This window comes from Camellia sinensis, chromosome 7 (assembly GCF_055761805.1).
Source record: "Camellia sinensis isolate YWXY chromosome 7, ASM5576180v1, whole genome shotgun sequence".
Taxonomy (NCBI): domain Eukaryota; kingdom Viridiplantae; phylum Streptophyta; class Magnoliopsida; order Ericales; family Theaceae; genus Camellia; species Camellia sinensis.
The window spans coordinates 198,635,198-198,659,399 of NC_138967.1; the positions used below are offsets into that span (position 1 = coordinate 198,635,198).

The 24,202-nt window shown below is 30.6% G+C and overlaps 1 protein-coding gene across 1 annotated transcript; it reads right to left on the reverse strand.

Annotated features, from left to right (window-relative positions):
- Window positions 1-7,586: 7,586 nt before the first annotated feature.
- On the reverse strand, window positions 7,587-10,651 carry LOC114283115 (uncharacterized). Its single transcript, XM_028225948.2, has 2 exons — window positions 10,195-10,651; window positions 7,587-8,244 (listed from the first exon to the last, which is right to left on the reverse strand). The coding sequence occupies exons 1-2, from the start codon at window positions 10,396-10,398 to the stop codon at window positions 7,744-7,746; spliced, it is 705 nt and encodes a 234-aa protein (XP_028081749.1). The 5' UTR covers window positions 10,399-10,651; the 3' UTR covers window positions 7,587-7,743.
- Window positions 10,652-24,202: the final 13,551 nt, after the last annotated feature.

Consider the following 24,202-nt stretch of genomic DNA (forward strand, 5'->3'; position numbering starts at 1 on the left):
TTGCACGTTTCAAATTTGAGATACAAAAATGTCAAAACAAAAAATCACAGCCGTTCAAACGGCCCCTCATATGTATCTTTTTATGATTGCCTAGAAACATTCAAATACAAATGAATAAGTATAATGAATGCAGGTGATTCACTTAGCTGAAATTTTAATTATAGGTAACCAACCAAGCATTGAATATACATTCAAAATTCATTAATGATTTTAGTTGACCGTGATTGTGATTGTGATGCTAACTTGTAATCGAATTAAATTCCATTTAATGATTTTAGTTGACTGTGATGTTAACTTGTAACAAGTTCAGTTCTATACGTAAATAAAACCCTTGTGCCCCGTGGGCTATGTGACAATTAGCTCAAATCCCTTCGGATGATATAGTAACGATATACAAATAATAATAAAAAATTATAAAATTTTATATATAGTGATGTGCTTTTGTAGTAGGGGTGAGCAGCGGATATACCGATCCGTTAAAACTGACCGAACCGAACCAATCCGCCGCATTTTGGACGGATGCGTGATGACGAGCGGACGGTTGCGGATTGATTTTCTCAAATCTGCCAATTTTGCGGACGGATGGCGGATTTGAGATTTTTTGGCCGCAACCGAACCGCCAAACCGCCAAATCGTGAGCACCCCTAGTAATTTATAAGACTTTGTATTTTCAATTTGTTTAAATATTATGTTTGTGTTTTCAATTGAAAAAGAGTTTAAATATTCTGTTGAAAAAAAGTTTTCAACTTGAATATATTTTTTGAATTGAAAAAAATAAACGTATTATTCATAGATATTTTTTAGTTTTTAAATGTAACTCTAAAAATAATAAATAGAAAATATGATATATGCTGGTTGGTTTTTGTTTTCAAAAACATGTAGATGTAACAATACAGAGACATTCAATCTCTACTACTGCTCTGTTCATGGTTTTGGTGGTTTGAATTGTTATTATATTTTAAGAATCACAGATTGTAATACTTTATGGGGATGAATCATGCTATGATTGTAATATGTGAATGAGGCATGCAGTGATCGTGATATTCTAAAGTTTCAAACTTTTTTTTTTTGGATAAGGCATACAGTGATTGTAATACTTTTTTAAGTCATTGATTGTAATACTTTTTTTTTTTCTTGTTTTTGTTTGAGGAAGTGCACAAGTTGAATTATGTTGAAAATTTATAAAATTTTAAACCGCCAAACCGATTCGCATCCATCCGCCAAACCGCCAATCCGCCAATCCGCTCAATCCACATCCACGGGATTGGCGGACGGATGCAGATTGATTTTCTTCAATCCGCCAATCTGGCGGACGGATGGCGGATTGGAGGTTCCGTGACCGCAACCGACCCACGTCCACCCCTACTTTGTAGGCATGACATTGTGTCGTGAGTTCATGGAGTCGTTTTTTTTTTAATTTTTTTATAATTTGGACTGTTTATGTTGTCAGGTTTATCGAGTAGATTATCAATGAAAAAAATCAAATCAATTAAATATCTATCCGGTTGTGATTGAGACCCCCTCAATCACCAACCCCCACGACCCCCACACACACATGGTAGGTGGTAATTGGAGGAGAAGGAAAAAAAGAAAAAGAAAAAGAAAAATTAGCCAATCAGGAAAGAGAGGGGGTCAAAGGGGTGGGGGAAAAGGGGGTCTTGATCATTTTTCATATCTATAACCATAACAAGATTACATATATGTTTCAAAAAATAAACAATTAACATAATTTTGAATCTTTTTAAAAAATAATTATGGTTTAATTATGGAATTATGCATATTTGATTAACTTCATTTTCATATGAATAATATACCCGACAAATCTTATAATATAGACAATTAATATCATCAAAATAAAAGCAAAACAAACCTCAATAAAAAAGTCAGAGCAGCCTCTTGTTGTCCACCATTCATGTAGAATTTTATGTATGTGTGTGGACATGGGGCAATTGTCCACTTAATTACATTGTGAAGCATTTCCTTGTAAATGAGTTGAATGACTTAGGTGGCTGGTACCATAAAATTTCTTTAAATAAAAAGATGATCAGGGCCCCACAAATAGTACCCCATGTCTTTAAAGACATTCTAAGTAGGCGTTATGAATAGACAAAAACCAAATTGATTTAGTGATCTTGAGGTAATATATACCATTTATTATTAGTCGGAGTGTAGCTTTGTCTTCCTGTTTTAATTTCCACCTATTAAACTTATAATTTAATATTGTGTTTAGAATATGAATTTAGACATAAATTTACAAAGAGAAAGAGATAGTGTGTGAAATAATGTAAAACTATGTTCCATTTATATTTTTCTTTTTTGTTTTTACATCTTTACCTAAATTTATACTCCAAACACAACCTAAGTGATAAGATTCATACATTTGTTTGTGTTCTATATTGCAGTAAGATAATACAACTAGTGGATATGATGATTTTTTTATGTTTTTTTATAGGTATATGATGAAATTTCTAAGGCCTTGATTATTATTATTTATAACAAACAATGAATTATTAAAACAATAAAGTAGTTTAGTATATTTATGTTAAATTTATGAGGATCAATATATTTTCCCAACTCTCAAAGAAAATTAATACAATTCATCTTAAAAACTAATACGTCCGTCTTCCTTGTGGGACTAAAAAAAAAATTCAAATGTTTTTCAACATAAATAAGAGTAATCAATAATAGTCTTTTGTTAATGAGTATTTTAAAAGCCCTTGTGAAGAATAATTATGCATTATTTAAAAAATGTATATATATTATAGAGTATATAAAAAAAACCAATACACTTTGAATACTCATTAACATTAAAATTATATGGACATCTAAATTGGTAGCCGAGTTTAATCTCATTTAGGAAATTGAAATCTATTGTAGGTGGGTCAATTAACCATATAGATTTATTTGGTGTAATTTGTTATAAGTTAAAAGTTAATAATCAAAAAAATAAAAGACAAAAATACCTTATTTTAACTTTCAATTAATTAGTATAATTTATATTTAATGAGTTGGACCAAGCACTCTAACACAAACTATTAAAAAAAATTAAATTGTAAAGAGCTCAAAGAAATTTGACCAAACAACCCCCAATAAATTTTAAGGTGTACGCAAGCTTTAATTAATTGCTCCAAAGAAAAAGTCAGCCTGCCTTGATTATGCTCACCGAACCTCTTAAGGGGGAGCTTTGATTTTTATGTTACAATTACAGCCTATCACCTACCTCATGAAAAGTATGATCTATTTGGATTTTAAAAATATTACATATCAATTTCACTATAATTTTATATTTTAATATTTTTTATGTTTTAATTATTTAAAAATTAAAAGACGTTTTGAAAATTTTGAGAGAAGTATTTATAGATCAGTTTTTTAAAATTTTTATAAAATTCTTAAACCGTCCTATCAATTCTTTTTTTAACAAAGTTTAAAAAATTTAATAAAAATAAATAAAATATGAATGTTAAATTTTTTTGACGAAATAACACGTCTAACTCTCTCCCTCTCCAATGATGATGCAAGGATGATGCTATGATGTTCTCATAGGGAAAAAATAAAGATTACCATTTATATAGTTATCATAGCCATGTTAAGTATTGAAATAAATGCCATAATTAGCATTGAAATATATATATATATATACATAGAAGGAAAATTTAGTCAAAATTTTCTAGACCCGACATGTTAATGTATAAAGAACAAATTAAAATAATTTGCTTTTTAAATTTCTTGAGTAACAAGCACTTCCTCCATGAAAAACATATTAAAGTTACGTTTGGCAATGGATTTTTGACTAAAAAAATACACAAAAATAAAATTGACTACATAAGTCAATAAGACAAAATATCACATTTAAATCATAATTATTACATTTTTTTTCTTACAAAAGTTAAAAATAAAAACCAAACGAGACTAAAATAGCTAAAAAATTAAAAAGTCAAGCTATTTTAACTCTTCCCAAATAAAGGCTAAAAGAGAGTCCCCAAGTCAGGTGAAGGTCATGACCAAAAAAAATAAGACCACTCCTACATATTATTTAAATATTTTATTAAAAATTTTCACACTTGAATGTTTTATTTGTATATGTGCTTTTATCATTTCTATTAAATATTATGATTCCACACACATACATAGCTTAGCTTTTATTATATAAATACACATACAATAATGTCACTATCCAAAATTTATAATTTAGCCTCCGTTTGGAAAGTGGGTTGGCTTTTTGGCTTTTTGATTTTTTTGGCTATTTTAGCCTGGGCTTAAAAACTTGGTTTGGGAAGGACTTTTTTGCTTTTTGACTTTTTTAAATTTTTTTGTGAGAGAAGAATGTAATGATTATGGGTTAAATGTGATGTTTTATTTGTTATGATTAAAATAGCCTATTTTATTTTTTGTTTTCTTCGTAACTCATTAAATTTACTACCTAAGAAAGCTTATTGGGGAAAGTAACAAACAAAACAAAAACAAAAAAAGGTTAAACACGTGAGATACATGCTTACAACTTGCATTTAGAAATTCATCCCCCCAAAAAATAATTCTGTTTTATTTAGTTTAGATCTTATTATACAAGAATTGAATCTAAACAATAATTTTAAAAAATAAATTTCTAAACACAAAATTTAATTATATAATTTTATATGAAAAATATATAGTTAACGACTGACATGCTACTTTATTACAACATGTCAAAATAAAAAATTATTCCAAACTCGAGTTTAGCTCAATTGTTTTCTTATGAGAAGGTTAATATTTGAATTTATGAAAAAGTATTATTTTACTTAGGGTCCGTTTGGGAAGATGATTTGTGGCAAAAATAGCCACAAAAGATAAAATAAACTATTTTAGTCACAACAAACAAAACATCACATCCAACCCATAATCATTACACTATTCTTTCACAAAAAAAGTTAAAAAAGTCAAAAAGTCAAAAAAAATTTCTCAAACTAAACTTTTTAACCCAAACTAAAATAACAAAAAAAATCAAAAAATTAAAAAGCCAACTCACTTCCCAAACCAACCCTTACAAGCTGACTAACAAACGCCCTACTTTTAGCAATGAAAAAAACAAAGGCTATCCCACGGATGGACATGACTCTCTACTTAATGTTATATTTGAATTTTGAGCATGTGGAAAAGACAAAAAAAAAATATATATATATATATATATATATATTTAAAAAGACGCCTAAATATGAAATAAATAAAAAAAATAATTATAAATTAATAGAGTGCAAGTGCAGCATGTTCCTTGTGCAAGTGGATATTGTACAATTATTTTTCCCACTTCCACTTATTGATTTGCATTTATTTTTCTTCATTTCCTATTTATTTGATAATAAAAATAAATAAATAACTTCTACTTCTTTTCTTTTTTGATTCAACAAATAACTTGTACTTCGTTCACTTTCCATTCCTTCTTCCTTTTTCTAAACAATCTAATATCCGATAATTTTTCAACGATGAATCAAACTTTGCATTAGATTTAAAATTTAGTGAAAAAGTCACTTTTTGGAGCTCTAATGGTTTTACCAAATTGGTATCAAAATGAGAATCGAACAAAAAATTCATCAAAGTGAGAACATGCTTCAGATTTTACCATTTCATTATGCGTTACCGTTGAGGTGGGCCAACCGGTCAACCAACAGGTTGTCCGCCCAGTTAACCAACCGGTCGACCGGTTCCTTTCAAATAAGTAGGTTCAAACCGATCAAAAAGGTTCAAACAGATTTTAAAAAAAAAAAAATTTGCCTTACTGGTCGACCGGCCGGTCAACCAACCGGTCAACCATTTCCCTTTTGATGCACGGTTGGAACAAATGGTAACAGATTAAGAAAATTGGCTTTTTTTTACTCAAATTTGGTGAAAATTTTAGTTCGCCGTTGGAGATGCACTTAAAGATCAATTTTTGATGCATTTAGGGCTTTTTAACAAGCAGCCACAGTAGATTTCTTGAATTCATCACAAATTTGCTACAGCATTAACAATGGTTTCAAGATACAGATATTGTCAAACATTTTAATCAATTATCCAATTTGACTTTCTAAGTATTGCAGTAGCTTCCTAAGCTTCAAGCTAAATTAGTACTTCAATGTACTTCTAACAGCCACTTCTAAAGCATCCAAATAAACATATATAGCAGCAATATATATTTATATATGTTATGTCTCTATTGATCAGAAACAGCAGAAATCACTCATGATCTGATTGTTTTGAACTTATGCAGAGAAAATTAGATAAAAATATTTAACATTGAACTCTTTTGAGATGGTAGGTATACACTGTTATAGATAGTAAAAGAAAATAAATTTCATTCAATGTGTTTGGTGTATAAATGGAATGCTTTAATAGATGTCACAAACTTCATACAGCAACCACAAAAACTGTTCTTGAAAATCACAACCTTTGACAAGGCTTTGGTAGATGGCTCTTTTCAATGCAATCCATACCTTCTATGCAAGAAAATGCCCATGGAGATTCACCAAAAAATAGAAGATGACAATATGCTGCTAAGCAACAATATACATAAACACACGAGTGACTATATGAAATTAGTAAGTTTTCTATCCACAGTCCGGGCATTATAATTTTCATTTTATAACAATCTTTAGAAGTACTTCAGGTCACAAAATTTCATACCTGAAGATTTAAGTTGAGGATTCAGGTCCGGATCAAATCCAAACGCCTCATGCCATCATCTTAGTCTAAGCAATACCAGAGATATCTCAATTCTCTTAATGCAAAACTAGGTTCAATAATGAGGCAGAAATATGCTACATCATGACAATGAAAATGGGAATTAGAGTCAACATTTGAAGGAGAACTTGAGCCTAAAGTAGCATAGATCAATTACACCTAACTTAGTTGGCCATCATTACTTTCCTAAGAGCTTAGTTCCTTGAGGAGGTCATAAGCTCAACTCAAGAGAATTGAATTAAGGGGGCAAACATTTTGTGCTTTGTATAAAGTGGGAAAGTTAACTCTCATAAGTGCTAACAACTAACAACTAACATCTGACTTTCGCCGATCAAAAAATAACATTGCCCTTTTGAGATGCTACCAAAAATAGCAAGGCTTAGGCCAAGTTTGGCATCCTTAAAATAATCCATCTTTTTATCTTTTTATCTTTTTTCCATCACATCACCTCTTTATTTTTCTGCACATCTTTTCATAAAAAGATAAAAAGTGCACTTATTTAGCTCATCCCAAACAACCCCTTAATGCTGTGTTTGGTTTGAAAATTTGAGGAATGAATTAGAAAAGAAAAAGTAAGTGAAATATGAATAAAATATACCTATATTTCACCTAATTTCACTCATTTTCCCTTTCCCTTTCCCTTTCCCTTTTCAAATCTCTTTCCAAATCTCCAAACTAAACACAGCGTTAGGAGATCTGTATTTGTAACATCAAGGCAAACATGCCCTAATACCTATCATTATTTATTAAACAATGCAAAGGACCAAAGAGAGTCTGCATACATCTGCCAGTTTCAGTTCCTCCTGCAGTTATACACATCCTCTTGACATAGTTGCTATCTATGCTATACAATAATACCAAATATGAATTCTATGGAGGAAATTAGCGAGAAGATGGAGAGGAAAACCATGAAAAACTTATCTTTGGTACTTTTAATAGAGGACACCAACCCTTCAAATGTATATTATTCCACTTTTTCACCTACAAAACTATCTTCTATCATTTACAAAAATGAAAATAATTGGATTTAACCACAAACGGAGCCTCATCTTCTCATATTGATATATTGAGATCAATCCGAGGTTTCTTCATTGCAACGGGTGACGGAACAATCATATTGCACCGAGGGCACTTGGGGTTGTTTTTTGATATCAGCACGTAAAGCAGGCAACTTGGGCAGCCAGCTGCAAACGACGATGGCAATTTGTCCTCGTATTCCGTTTCGGTTTCTTTGATTGAAGATGAAGAATTGGAAGATGGTGACGATAATTGTGACATTGATATTGACCGCTTCTTGATTGTTTCTTTCTCTGCTCTTTCAAGAGCGGATTTCACTTTATCCAGAGTGCATACACTTTGGTACTTCGCTGATGATGTTGAAACAAGCTCTAGGTCTAAGCTGGTGTCGTCGAAGAGGTTTAATGGTTGTTTCGATGAAGGAGGGAAGTTTAGGTCTTGAAGCTTTGGAACTATTTCATCTGTCTGGTGCTTATGGTCTGATGATAAAGATGACGAGTTTGGAGAGTCGCATCTTTGGACATAAACTTTTCCAGACTGTAATGAAAAAACGAAAAATAAGAATATTCAAAATTAGAACAACCGGAGTCAAGATTTACAAAATATGTGTACTTAGAGAAAGGAAGAAATTTTAGAAGATTTTAGTATTCATCAATACAAACAAGGGTTAAATTCCTAAAAAGAAAAAGGGGATTAATTGTTCTATTTCTGATTAAATGGGAAGGATAGTGATCAAAAAACAAGCCAAGACTGAAAAATAAAATCAAAAGAGCAAAAACTATTGGCAATATTTTTCAAAAAGAAACAGATAAAACAATAAAATCTATTTACAAATCTCTTCCATAAAGAAAACTAGAAAGAAATCTTCTTGCCATCAATAGATTCATGCCACTCAAATCAACTTGAGGTCATTTTTATCCCAAAAAATAGATTGAATAAATAAATAAAACTACAAGTTTGCATTAAGGATGGGTTTGTTCTATTCAAATTGAATACTCCTACATTTGAGTATGCATACACAAGCATACAAAAATAATTGCTAATATCTATTCTATTTTATAAAAGCACACAACACATGACACGTTCTGAAGTTATGTCACGCTTTTTCTCATACCCAAAGTTCACCTATGCAACTATCCTGAATTTTTATTTAAATTTTTGTTTCAGTTTTTTATTTTTATTTTTATTTTTATTTTTTTCTTCCCATGTACCTTCAACATTTTTAACTCCTTAACTTTTTTTTTTCTTAAGCCCTCCCATGAATGTCACTAGGAGTTCAAGAGATCCATTCCCCATCAGTTTTTTTTTTTTTTTTTCATAATATACCTTCAACATTTTTAACTCATATTAACTTTCTTTTTCTTATGCCCTCCCATGAATGTCACTAGGAGTTCAAGAGATCCATTCCCCATCCATTGTAACAAACAAAGAGTTAACCTATAATGCTGATAAGAAGCAACTTTTCAATAGGATGGCAAACAAGCTAAGCCAAGTTTTAGTGTATTTGAACTTATTTATTACGATTTTCATGAGTTCGAACTTGGGCTTGAGCTCGATCTCAATAAAAATTTAATGAATCGAGCTCAAGCCGAGTTGGCTTAGGCTTGACTCGAGCTTGAGCCTGTTCACGAGCCTTAACAAGCCAAAAAAAATTATAAATTCATACTTGCATATGAAACTAAATTTATAATTAAAAATTTGATTATACAATGATATATAATATATAAACATACTAAAAAAAAGTCAATATTTTACCAAAATGTTGAGTTTTTTTAACCAATATTATATAAATATATTATCTATAATTAGCTATTATTTACATTTACATTTTTTAAATATATAAATAACATATTCATCTTTTTTTTTATAAATATTTTTACATTATTTAATATATAAATAATAAATGTTAAACAGCCAACTAACTAGTTGAGCTTAGGAGCCAAGTTTTTAGTATATTTGGACTTGTTTATTAAAATCTTGCTCGACTGCATAAAAAATTAACCAACAGAGTTCGAATGAACTCTTACCGAGCCTGTTCATGAAAGCCTCTAATCATTTGCTACCCTACTTTTCAATAATTTTTCATAGAGAATGAGCATAATAAATTACTGCAAATACTTAAATACTTATTGCAACAACATTAATACCATAATTGCTGCTATTTCATTTTCATTTTTACCAGAATTGTTGATATAACGCAAACACATTTTTTTTTAAAAAATAAAACAGTGCAATCGAAAAAAAGGTCATGAATTAGACATGAAATTAAACACTATAAAAACTAAAACCCTATATTCAACAGTGACTTTGGCGTGATAAACATGATTTCTTTTTTTCTTTTTTTCTCTCGTAGATGTCAAACCAACATAACAATTTCTTTTATTTTCTTTGCTCGATCCTCATGTTTCGCAGCAACCAAACACGAAAATAAAAATTAAAAAAAAAAATAAAAATTAAGAGAAGGGGGCAAACAAGAATAAAGAATACCTTCAAGTCGAGACGCTTTTCCCAGCCAGAGGGGACTTGCAAATCGAGGTCCAATTCTTTGGAATCAAGCGCACAATCACCCCCAAGCAAGTCTCGAGTAATCAGCACCGCCGATTTCCCACCGCCGCCGGATTCGTTCATCACCGGCTGATTCTTCTTGTAAGCGTTCATAATCCGAACCAGGGAGCTAACCTCAGCAGCCATTCCCTTAGGTTTCGTGCACAGTAGCAGACACAAACACTATTATAGAAAAGAGAGAGAGAGAAAGAGGATTCAGAACAAATGGATGTAATGAATAACAGAATAAAGATGGGGGATATATATAGAGAGAGAGAAAGAGATATTAATGGGGTTGGATTTAAGGTAGAGAGCAATATCAGTGCAATGAAGTTCCGTTATGTATATATATGTATAAAAAAAATATAGTATCGTAAATTACATTTTGTGTCCTTAAATATTACCTAAATAAATCTGCTTTATTCATTGAAGGGTATTTTTTTTTTAATACCCACCCTCATTATAATTATACTTTTATTCCTATTTGTTTAAATAATAATGTTACCTCCTCTAATTTATGACTTCTAAATCATTTCTAATAATGTGGCGTTAAAGTTAAACCCTATATAATAAAATATTTGACAAATTAAAATTTAACAGTTAGGCCTCGTTTGGGTATAGATTTTTTTAGTAATTTTTTAACTTTTTAGCTAAAATATGATATAAAAAAATGAGTAAGTTTGGGATGACTTTTTGATTTTTTACGAAAAGATGAACAAAAAGTAGATAAAAAATGAAATCTTTAACTTTTTTATATAGATTGTTGACTTTTTAGCTTTTAGACTAAAAAGTGATGTTATGAAACGAGACCTTATTAGACATATCATTAGGAGTGATTTTAAAGATGATAAATTAGATGTCTCAAGTATTTTTCTATTTTGAAACTCTAATCCCAATGCTAATCATTTTTGGTCGTTACAACCATCTCTTTTTCACATTCAAATTATGTACCCTCGTCACTCTTTGTCACCATCTCTCACTTCTTTCCTATTTCTTTTCCTGCCACCACTTAGATCCCCTCTACCAATATGACCCCTTGACAACACATACCCCATCACCATAACCTCTCTCTTATTCTTTCTATTTTCTTCATCATTTTCTCATCTATGCGGTGAAATCTTTTTTCTCTATTGCTCTATTTTACATAATATGCAATAAAAATTTTACTAAATGGTGAGGTGTGCAAAGAAGAACAATGAGCCTCTGTTTGGCAAGTGAGGTTGGAGGCTTTTTTGGCTATTTTAGCCACAAAAAACAAAATAGGCTATTTTAGCTATAACAAACAAAACATCACATCCAACCCATAATCATTATATTCTTCTCTCACAAAAAAACTCAAAAAAGCCAAAAAGCCCTTCCCAAACCAAGCTTTTAAGCCCAGGCTAAAATAGCCAAAAAAGCCAAAAAGCTAAAAAGCCAACCCACTTCCCAAACCAAGCCTGAGGGACCTTTATAAAGAATTCACATTGACATTGTTTGCCAATTGAGTAAATTATTGTTAGTAATTGAAAATTTTGAATAATTAAAATATTGAATTTGATTAAAAAATATTTGGGGACCAAACTATAAATTTCATATACTTTAGGAAGCAAAATGTAATTTGCCTTAAAAAATAATTATTGCAATTAATTTGGAAAATATATAAGGAAAAATCAAATTGAAATTAATATGTATGTAATTATATTAAATGGTATTTAATGAGGGGGGCATTGAAAGAGTTAAAGAAGGTGAGGGGAAGAATTCAAGGAAAGAAGGAAAGAGGGGGCCCGCCAGTAATGGCGGCATTAAATGCTATGACGGGTTGGAGAATACTAGCGGACAGCTGTCCTTTATTGGAGAGAGATATATAGCTATTGCTAAGCCCATCATCATTAATGAAAGGTTCCAAAAATGGCTCTTTCAAATTTGATTTATATCTCTCCAATTGTCCACATTTAAATTTTAAAGGTTGTTTTTTTCAACAAAAATAAGATAAAAAGAAAATTTGAAATGAAATAGTACTTTATTTGACAAATGTTAATGAGTGCTTAAGTCATTCGTTAAGATATAGTTTGTCTTTTGGGGAAAAATAATAATAATAATAATGGGACATCTATACACAATTTTTAATTTATAAATTTGACGTTTTTTTTTTAGAAAATTAAAAGTCACTTTTTGAATTTTAATTTATTTTAAGTCATATTATTTATTTTCTTTTTATATGTTTTTTTAAATAAAATCAAAACTAACTTTCCAAAACAATCTTAACTAATTTTTTTTTAGACCTTTAACCTTTCGTTTGGGTTGTGAGTTAATTTTTTGACTTTTTTATTATTTTAATTTAGCCTCCATTTGGGAATTGGGTTGACTTTTTGATTTTTTGAATTTTTTGACTATTTTAACCTAAGCTAAAAAGTTTGATTTGGGAAATTTTTTTTGACTTTTTGACTCTTTTAACTTTTTTTGTAAGAGAATAGTGTAATGATTATGGGTTAGATGTGATGTTTTGTTTGTTATGGCTAAAATAGCCTATTTTGTCTTTTGTGGCTAAAATAGCCAAAAAAAACTCTTGCCAAACTGAGCCTTGGGGTTTTTTGGGATAACCTAAATAAGTGCACTTTTTGTCTTTTTACGAAAAGATGTGCAGAAAAGTAGAGAGGTGATGTGATGGAAAAAAGATAAAAACATAGATTATTTGGGACTTCCCAAACTTGGCCTTAGAGTTAAAAAGTCTTGTTTGGAATAAGCTTTTTTGACTTTTATGTGAAAAAAAATAAATGTTAATAGTTTGAATGTAATATTTTGTCTTATTGACTTTTAAGCCTATTTTGTCTTTTTAGGACTATTTTAGCCTAGGTTTTTTTTATGCCAAACAACGCCTAAGGTCTCGTTTGGAAACATATTTTTTTAGTAATTTTTTGAATTATTGGCTAAAATATGATGTAAAAAAACTAATATATTTTTGATGACTTTTTATTTTTTATGAAAAGATGTGCAAAAAGTAAAAAAGAAATATGAATCTTTGACTTTTTGGTATAGGTTGTTGGCTTTTTATTTTTTTAATGATTTTTTGATTTTTAAGCTAAAAAGTGATGTTGTCAAACGAGACCTAAGTCTCATTAAAATTTTAATAGTCAGAATTGTCTTTCAAATGATTATTGTTCATCATTTTATGATTATCTATAAAAAAAATATATATGATAGTTTGACAATTATTTTGATTTTTAAAATTTTAAAACATCAATTTTCAAATTGAAAAACTAAAAAAAATGTGCCAAAAAAAAAACTAATCAGTGTGTATGGTTTCAATTTTCTGAATTCAATTTTATAAAAATTGAGTTTTTTATTTTTCATGTTTTTTTATTTTTAGTGAATATTTTTAAAATTGTAAACAATTTTTTTATTTTTTTAGATGCACCTTACTTTGATTTATCTAAATAGTAAAATATTTGTGAAAAAATATTCTAAAAAATTAATAAATACATAAAAATATGAAAAATGTACTAATTTTTTATATTTTTTTTTGTATTTTTGGTATTTACTGAATTTTTTAAATATTTTTTTCACAAATATTATACTTTTTAAGTGTATTTATGTTAGGTGTGTCTAAAAATTAAAAAATATTGCTTAAACTTTTTAAAAAATCAATGAAAACAAAAAAATACGAAAAACAAAAAAAATAGAATTTTCTGAAAAAGTTGAATTCTAGAAATGGAAACCAAGCAGAGTGAGTTTTTAAAAAAAAAAATTTGAAAAAATTAAATCATTTTTTTGTGCAAAACTGAAAATTTTGTGTCTATAAACAAACATGATAATGGAACATTGATGTGCAAAATTGAAAAAAAAAAAACTTTAAAAATGAAAAAATTAATAATATTCTCAGTTTTATTGGATAGTTGAATCAAACCAATAAGTAGTAAGACAAAAATGTTTAATCTTATACTTTATTTTTTTTATCAGTTAGTAAAATAATTATCTGTAACATTACTATGTAAAATTGATGAATAATGTTATATGCACCAATTAATATACTAACTAATGTACTAATTGATGATGTGACATAATTTAAGAGGTTTTTTGATATTTGTAATGTGATTAATCAGTGTGGTCAATAATAATGTCATAACTAGTGTTGGTACACTAATTAGTACATTAATTGGTGTATGTAGTACCACCAAAAATTAATAATGTTCTTAGTTATAAAAATTGAAAAAACTGATAATATTTTCAATTTTACTAAATAGGACTTACTGGTACAAAAAATCTTAAATAAGATCTAAGTTACTATAACATTTGTAAATAGGACTGTTAAGTGATTAATTATTGGGTGAATTACACTAGTAGTCCCTATAGTTTGGGGCTTATTTCACTTTGGTCCCTGACTTTTCAATTGTAACATATTTGACCCTGAATTTTGAATCTTATTCCAAATAAGGACAATTGAAGATATCATTAGATTTTTCAAGGGTAAAATCATCAATTTGATAAAATATAAACTAATTTGACAAAAATAAATATCAAACAAATATTTTAAAATTTTTAAAAATTATTTCTACCCACTAAAAATAAAATTATATAAAATTGATAAATCTTTTAGACATTTTTTTTTTTACAAAATTAATTTTTATTATGTGTTTGGATGATGATCATGTAAAATTAATTTTAAAAAATTAATCATGTAATTTTTATTAATTTTTATCAATTTTACATAATTTTATCATTGGTGGATAAAAATAATTTTAAAAAAAATAAAAATATTTTTTTGACATTTATTTTTGTCAAATTAGTTTATATTTTATTAAATTGGTGATTTTGCCCTTTAAATTAAACAATGGTATCTTCAATTGTCCTTATTTGGAACAAGATTCAAAATTCATGGTCAAATGTGTCACAATTGAAAAGTCAGGGACCAAAGTGACACGAGTCTCAAACTATAGAGACTATTTGTGTAATTTGCCCTTAATTATTTTTTAATTAACTTTTTAGAGTTGAGACTTTTTTTAGTTTGGAATTAAAAAGTTATTTTTGGGGTTTTTTTTTTGTTGACTTTTTTAACTTTTATTGAAAATAAAGTGAAATAATTATGATTTGAATGTGATATTTTATCTTATTAATTTTTAATTTTTAGTGAGTAATTTAGCCCTAATCATAATTGCCAAACAAAGTATAATTAATAATCTATTTTGAATAATACTAGGGATCATGAAAAAAATATCATGAAATGTATCATGAAGATTTTCCATCCGTTGATTAGTATGTGGTGTTTTATTATATGTGTAATCCAAAAATGAAGAATATTTCATGATCATTTTCATGATATTTTTTTCATGATTTCTAACATTGCTCATCTATTATATAACAAAATGACTAAATTAATACCTTGATATTTTACCATCATTGAAATCGAAGATTCTCAAATTGTATTACTAAAATATATTCATATTTGTTTAATTTGTCATAATGATGAATATTTAATAATATTTAAAGTTTAAAAAAAAAAAAAAAAAACTACCGTGTTGTCATGTTTCTTAAATATTCTACCAAATCTCTCGGTGTGATTCACACAAATTCACATGTGTGTAGGTCTCATACCCATATACATATGAGATGTTTGATAGAATATTTAGGGCCCCTAACACTCCTTTAAAATTTGTTGTCATTAATTAAAAGTGCATTGAATGTAATTAATTAGTTATACTCTTTAGGCAAATTTCAATACTAAGGGTTGGTTTGGGAAGTGGGTTGGCTTTTTGGCTTTTTGACTTTTTTGGCTATTTTAGCCTGGGCTAAAAAGCTTGGTTTGGGAAGGGCTTTTTGGCTTTTTGACTTTTTGGCTTTTTTTTGTGAGAGAAGAGTGTAATGATTATGGGTTGGATGTGATGTTTTGTTTGTTGTGGCTAAAATAGCCTGTTTTGTCTTTTATGGCTATTTTAGCCCCAACCCACTTGCCAAACACCACCTTAGACAATGGTATTGTTACATGCATCAATCACCAATTATATACTTAGTGGTATACCAACATTAGTTATGAAATTATTATTATCCCCACTCATTAATCACATTGCAAATACTAAAAATCTCTTAAATTATGTCACATCATCAATTGGTACACTAGTTAGTATACTAATTAATGCATATATCATTATTCTTAAGACAAAGAATAATGCTGTATATATTAATTAATGTACTAATTAGTATATTAACATATGATATGACATAATTTTAGAAATTTTGGCTATTTGTAATTTGTATAATAGGTAGGGTCAGTGATAATGGCATAACATTAGCTGATACACTAGTGTATATATTAATTGATTCATGTAGTACCACCGTTAAACAAATGTCTCGAAAGGACTTCCTCAAATGAGATAGGCTTCCCTTCATATTTTTCATTTTTTTATATATCTTTATATTCTTTTTGTAGGTTTCAATTTGGATCCATACTAATGATTTGAATAGTTTATCTTGTAAGTTTCGTTATAAAGGTCATCTATGTAAAAAATTAGTTTCATCAAAAAATTATAAATACATAAATAAAAAATATTTTATTTTATTAAATGAATGGTTTCAGTTCACAATCACATTTGTCATTCATTTTACCAAATAAAATACGATTTTTTCTTAAGTTTATAATTTTCTGATGAAATTTATGTTTTTATATGAATGATCTTTATTACGAAACTTATGAGATAGATGGTTTGGATTATCGATGAGTTCGAAAAATAGTTCAGAAAGGACATTTGTTAATTAAAATTTTGAAATTTTTTTCTCATAATCAATAACAATAGATAATAATTTTTTAATTAATATTAAGCACAAAATCTTAAATATTTAATATAAAAGTTTTAAAAGTTTTGTTTTTACAATTGACCTTGTGAAAAATCATAATTAGAAATATATGATATTATTTATAACTAGTATATTATAAGCAATGTAAAAGAGTCTTGTATATCTTATGATATATTATATAATAATATATAAATAATAGCGATACCACATCATCATCGATATATGGTATAACTAACCAATAGTAAAATAGCGTATCAAATGTCAATCCCTTTGTCAAATATAACTAATAATTCAATAATTTCTCATTTTTGCAGTGGGGTTAACTAGGTTTATATGTATGTAATGATTTGATATCATTATTACACTGAAGTTTTTTTATAAAAATTTCATACATAATAATGTGACTTATTGTAATTTCTTCATTTTTAATCAACCAACAGTGCTCCGGACCCCAGCACTCTCACCTCCACGTGGGGGGCAGTGAGAGGAGAACAAAAATAAAAAATAAAAATTTGAGCCAATCAAAAATCAGTAGGGATGGTGGGGTCACCCCTACCGGAAGTCTAAGTCATTTTTGTTTAATCAATACAACTATCATTACGTTTGTAATTTGAAAAATGCAATTAATAAATCATTCTAAATATTATTTTTATATAAATTTTTTATTTATTAATTATTTTCCTTATATGTAAAAAAAAAAATATCAAATATGAGGGGCACATGCCCCGGACACTTAAAAATATGAAGAGATAAAAATGTAAAGAAGAATTTTTCACCATTTTTTTTTTTTTGTACGTTGATACTCTCAATAATTGGTTTCTTTGTTTATAATTACTAAAAAAAAATAATATTTTCAACCGATATGAAGCTACCTGTGACCTGTCCAAATTATATAAAAGTGTGAACACAAAACTGATGATAGGACAAACAAATAGTAAAGGTGTACTTCTAAAATTGTTTAATATTATAAATTGATGTAAAAAATATTATTTTAAAAGTGATGAAAAAGTTAAACAAATAGTTTCAAATTCGATTAAAACTTACAAAATTAGTGAAAAGTGCCTTTATTTATTTTGTTACCCCAACAACATAGCATCTCCAGCAATTAAGTTATTTATAATTTTAGCAAAAATAATGAGTAAATCACCACATTTCAATTTCATCAAATTAGCTATCAAGTTAGTTGTTTTAATTTTTCTGTAGTTTAGGCGTAACTAAGTAATTTTGACTAGTCATCATCAAACTTTTAAAGATATTTTGTAGTTAATTGGGTTGAATTTATAAAATATAATTTAAAATTAAAAAAGAAAAAAAAATATTTCAGTAATATGTAGAAAGAATATAAATTTTGCTTGAAAATGTATTTGAAAAAGGGAAATTTATCAGAAAGTCCCATATGAGTAAATTATGTTTTGTTTGGTCCCATAAATTTTTTATTTGATTGGTAAGTCCATGTTAAGATGGATATCTTACTGGTTACTCCTTTTTTGAATTTACATTGTTATGTGGAGGATAAATATGCCCTCACATAAATTGCAGGATGTGTTTGTTTTATTTTGGGTATGTATAATCCCACGTTTGGAGGGGGAGGTGGAAGTATGAGATCTTGGTAGGGATGTATGTATAATCCATTTTGGGGTTTGTATTTTGTGGCCAACATCATCTATGATAGTCCACCATTACTGGGTTTAACGTCAACACCGCCGACTTTCCACAAGTATGGTTGTCACGACCTAAACTCGCCCCTAAGGATTTAGCATCGTAACTGGCCAGTAATCCTTGGATTACCGAAGGCCTCTGAACGGAATAATATGTATAACAGGGGTTGTGGAAGCAAATATACAAAGTTACATAGTCCATAGAGCCGTGCAGACATATATGGGACATAATATCTGAAACTTTCATATACATGTTTGCATACATACATATAAGGCATTAAAATGCAGTAGCCTTACATCATCCAAGCCACATATACAAGATTCCTACGTGTTCAGGCTAGACAAAAACATTTCAGAAATACAAAAGTCCTAACGACTACAAACTCGCGTAGATCTCAAAAGGGAACCTCCACGGGAGACATGATGGCTGGCTGACACCAAAACTTGCCAGGTGGTATCTCAGGCCTGGTCATGCGCTTGCCCACCTACATACATATAAATAATACAGTGAGTTAGAGCCTAGTGAATAATAACTAGATAAAGGGTTTTAATGAATGATATCCAGCACAAGTTAGGATTCAGAATTTATGTCAGAACGTATCAGACTTCAAATCAGAAATAGATTCGGATACACATTCATGTTCATATTCAGATTTTTCATAAGATCATGCGTGGTACACCCATTAGCTATCATATCAACTTGGTCCAGAGACCCACATGCATAGTTGGTACCAACGACCATAAAGGTCCATATCTTGCGCGCAAGTAGCCATAGTATTGTTACCCCCAGGCGAGAGCCACGTGAATATAGGCCTCAGTATTGTTACCCCCGGGCATGGGCCACGTGAATATAAGCCACAGTATTGTTACCCCTGGGCGAGGGCCACGTGCAGATTGGCCGCGGTATTGTTACCCCTGGGTGAGGGCCACGTGAACTAAGGGTGCCACAAATACATTTCAGAAAATTGGACATTCATTCATAATTCATAAAATAGCATTTCAAAAAACAGATCGTATCATATCAGTCAGAAAATACTTGAAGTTAAATACAAATTGATAGAATTATTACTCACAGTTGCCTTCGGGTACAGATAAATAGAGCAGATTAATCAAGTGGTTCAAGGCACGTGACCTACACGAACATGCATACAAAAACACACTTGTAACGTACTATCAAATTATACATAACTTGCTTTATTTATTCTTGGCGTGCCTTTAGTCCTTGTCTCCATCCTAGAGTCTTAAACATGGCCTAGGAATGCCTAGGATGGAAAGAGGATGCAAAAATGCACTTGGAAACATTGCTCAGATTTTGTTAAAAATAGGGTCCACGCTCGAGCGTGGCTTCCCCCGCTTGAGCGGACATGCAAGATGTGAAGGCTCGCTCGAGCGTGACTTACCTCGCTCAAGCGGACTGTAAACTTTAGAAAAAGTACTGGTTGAATGATTTTCATGCTCGACGGATGCTCGATCCCCTCTCGAGTGTGAAACTTAGACCCTCGCTCGACCGTGAATTCCCTCGCTCGAGCGGACTGCAAAACATATGAACTTATTGGCACATACATTTTAAGCGTGACTCTCGTCGCTCGAGCAGAAGTGCACGTATCCAGAGTGCTCGCTCGAGCGTGAATTCCCACGCTCAAGCATGGATCAAGTTTATGGAATTTCCAGATTTGATCCACAAGTTCACATTCGACCTTCAAAGCTTCAAACTTCATTTTTCTGGGCCAAAACTTAGGAAAATATATGAAAACTCATAAAACATCGTGAATTAAAGATCATTTCAAGAAATCATGGCCCAATGGCTTGCCAATTATGCAAAATTCAACATGAAACTCAAGAATATTTTATGAACATAACACGCATGAATTTTTCTTGAATCAAACTTCTTTAAACCATGACCAAACTTGGCAATTTAATGGAAAACAAAATGAACTCCCAAAAATGTAAGTGAGATGAACACATGCATGAAGGAAATCCTTGAAATCATGCTCAATTTGTGAGAAAATGTACATGCATGAATGGTATGGCCCAATTCTTCCCAACTCTAGTGCAATTCCTACTTGAATTCACTTAATTCACCAATAAACTTGTAGAATCTGTTGGAAAAAATGGTTTATATAGGCTTATTTTGGGCCGACTTTGAGCCCAAAATTGAATGGGCCCCGAACGTCTTTTGGGGCGAGTCCGAAGAGATGAAGTGTTCATTGCCGCGTGGCAAGTCACACAGTGAAGACGGTTCATCAAAACCATTTACGAGTGAATGGAAACATGACGTCGTTTTCGGGTTCGTGGAATTGAACATTTAAGTTTTGAATGTGAGTTTCCTTGTGAGGCTTGTCCCACATTGAAACTTGAAGAGAGTTTTGTTAAGTTTATAAGCTCTAGCCTATAATACTTGGGTTGGGTCCCAAGGGGCACCCCAAGTTTGTAGAAGGGGGGAGTTATGGAAAAAGTGAACCTTAGCCCAAACCACCACAAGCGCGCGCGCTGTCCCCGCCGGTCGAGCCGTGCCGGGTGTGGGTCGGGTCGGTTCTTGTATTAATTTTTTTGACAAAATTCATTTGAATTTTTTCAAAATAATATTGCGAGAATTTAATTCAAATTTGAATTCTAATTTTTTGTCCAACATTTAAGACAACTTCTGTCCGAAATTTCTCAACAAATTTAAACTGGTTTTTAGTTATTTAACTTCCAGAAACTACCCAGCAGTTCCGGGTATAACTGTCCAGCAGTTTATCTGTTGAAACAGTTTCAAATCTGTTTGAATTTAAACTCATATCTGTTCAATTCAAAACACACTTGTTCAGTTCAAATTTTTGCACCTGTTCGGCTCTATATATACCAGCACTGTCCAACATTGTTTCATATCCGAAAATCAGTCTGCTCTTTACCTTTTCTGTCCAGATTTTGCTCTGCTGCATTTATTCTTCATATATTAGGTTTAGGAATAAATTTCAGAGAGTTAGAACATAAGTTTGGTTTGCCGAACAAATTGTTTGGACTACTACTACAGTTTGTGAAGATCATTGTATCCTGAGAGATAGACGCCACTCAACCGTAAGTACTGTAGCGGGGCGAATCTGTCTTAAGGATAGAGTGTCACACACTCGACTTGGTCTTGAATTATTTATTCAGTTCAACGAGATAAATTCTGTAAGATTTATTTTATTTTGTTTGATTTAATTTCAGTTTATTTTATTTACACAGAAGATTGTTCCAACAATCTTAAGACAAATTCGAATTATTCTGTTTATAGAATTTTTCGTTTGTTTCCTTTTCTTTTTCTTCATTTAAGAAAATTATTTTCTGTGGATTTACAAAATAATATTCTGGTTGGAAAAACAAATAGTGATTATTTTGGGCCGACTTTGAGCCCAAAATTAAGTGGGACCCGAACGTCTTTTGGGGCGGGTCCGAAGAGGTGAAGTGTTCTTTGCCGCGTGGCAAGTCACACGGTGAAGACGGTTTGTCAAAACCATTTATGAGTGAATGAGAACATGACGTCGTTTTTGGGTTCGTGGAATTGAATATTTAAGTTTTGAATGTGGGTTTCCTTGTGAGGCTTGTCCCACATTGAAACTTGAAGAGAGTTTTGTTGAGTTTATAAGCTCTAGCCTACAATACTTGGGTTGGGCCCCAAGGGGCACCCTAAGTTTGTAGAAGGGGGGAGTTATGGACAAAGTGAACCTTAGCCCAAACCACCACACGCGCGCGCGCCGCCGCCGCCCATCCGGCCGAGCCGAGCCGTGCTGGGTGTGGGTCAGGTCGGTTCTTGTATTAATTTTTTGGACAAAATTCATTTGAATTTTTTCAAAATAATATTGCAAGAATTTAATTCAAATTTGAATTCTAATTTTTTGTCCAACATTTAAGACAACTTATGTCCGAAATTTCTCAACAAATTTAAACTGGTTTTCAGTTATTTAACTTCCAGAAACTGCCCAGCAGTTCCGGGTATAACTGTCCAGCAGTTTATCTGTTGAAACAGTTTCAAATCTGTTTGAATTTAAACTCATATCTGTTCAATTCAAAACACACTTGTTCAGTTCAAATTTTTGCACCTGTTCAGCTCTATATATACCAGCACTGTCCAGCATTGTTTGATATCCGAAAATCAATCTGCTCTTTACCTTTTCTGTCCAGATTTTGCTCTGCTGCATTTATTTTTCATATATTAGGTTTAGGAATAAATTTCAGAGAGTTAGAACATAGGTTTGGTTCGCCGAACAAATTGTTTGGAGTACTACTACAGTTTGTGAAGATCATTGTATCCTGGAAGATAGACGCCACTCAACTGTAAGTACCGTAGCGGGGCGAATTTGTCTTAAGGACAGAGTGTCACACACTCGACTTGGTCTTGAATTATTTATTCAGTTCAACGAGATAAATTCTGTAAGATTTATTTTATTTTGTTTGATTTAATTTCAGTTTATTTTATTTACACAGAAGATTGTTCCAACAGAATCCACATCAATCACTCAATTAAGAGTTCAACTCCTTACCTAGAGGCTTGAATCTACAAGAGTTGAAGTTGAAACCCTCAAATCTTCTCCACTTTGACAATAATTCTTAGCAATCCCTTGATTTGAGCCCAAAATCCTCAAGTCTTGAACTAATTCTCCATTCTCTTACTTTCTCTCACGTTTTTTGGGGCTTAGAGGACTCAAAGATGCATGTAGATGAAGAAAGGAGTGAGTGGAAGTGTTTTGTGTTCAATGAGACCACTAAGGCCTTAATTAGGCTATTAAACAAAAGTGTACTTAATAAAGGCTAATTAGTGGGCATTAGTTTAATCTAATTTAATCGTTCCAAATCGAATTTCAATTGAGCCAACCACAAAATTCTATAAATCCTAATTAGCACATAAATTAAGCCAATTTCTTATTCGGATGCCGATAAGGCCTTCCATTCACAAATCGAAACCAAAACATGAACATATCTTTCTACAGTAGACAGATATAAACACAATAATGCAAAACACACATGCAAATTAATTCAGAATCCCTCCTTAATTACTGTTAGGCATAATTAAGTACGGATTAACATTATGCAGGGATCGGGGTTGTTACAATGGTCCGCATTTTGTATTCACGCACCATTGTTCACATTCACGTTAAACCGATTCTGAAAATGTGAAAACATTTAATCAAGTGCATGTAGTCTCATCATGGTTTTAGTTTTAGATATAGGTATCAACTTTTTTTTTTTTTAGTTTTCTCTCTCGTCTTCTCCTTTTCCTATATCTTCTGCTTCTTCTTTTCTTTCCATTCTCATTTTTTCTCTTTCTTCTTTGCTTTTCTCTTTTTAACCTCTCTCTTTTTTTTTTTTTTTTTTTTTTTTTTTTTTTTTTTCTGTGAGTGATCCATCAGTGTTCTACAACATATAAGTAAAAGGTATTTGCAGTAATACCTCACCATTGTTCACGTTCACGTTAAATCGGATTCACGCACCATTGTCCACGTTCACGTTAACCAGATTCACGCACCATTGTTTATGTTCACGTTCACACACCATTTTTGAGT

Coding starts and splice junctions, on each gene's coding strand:
- LOC114283115 (XM_028225948.2), bottom strand. CDS start 10,398: ATGGCTGCTGAGGTTAGCTCCCTGGTTCGGATTATGAACGCTTACAAG. Junction 8,245..10,194: donor AAAAGCGTCTCGACTTGAAG/GTATTCTTTATT, acceptor TTTTCATTACAG/TCTGGAAAAGTTTATGTCCA.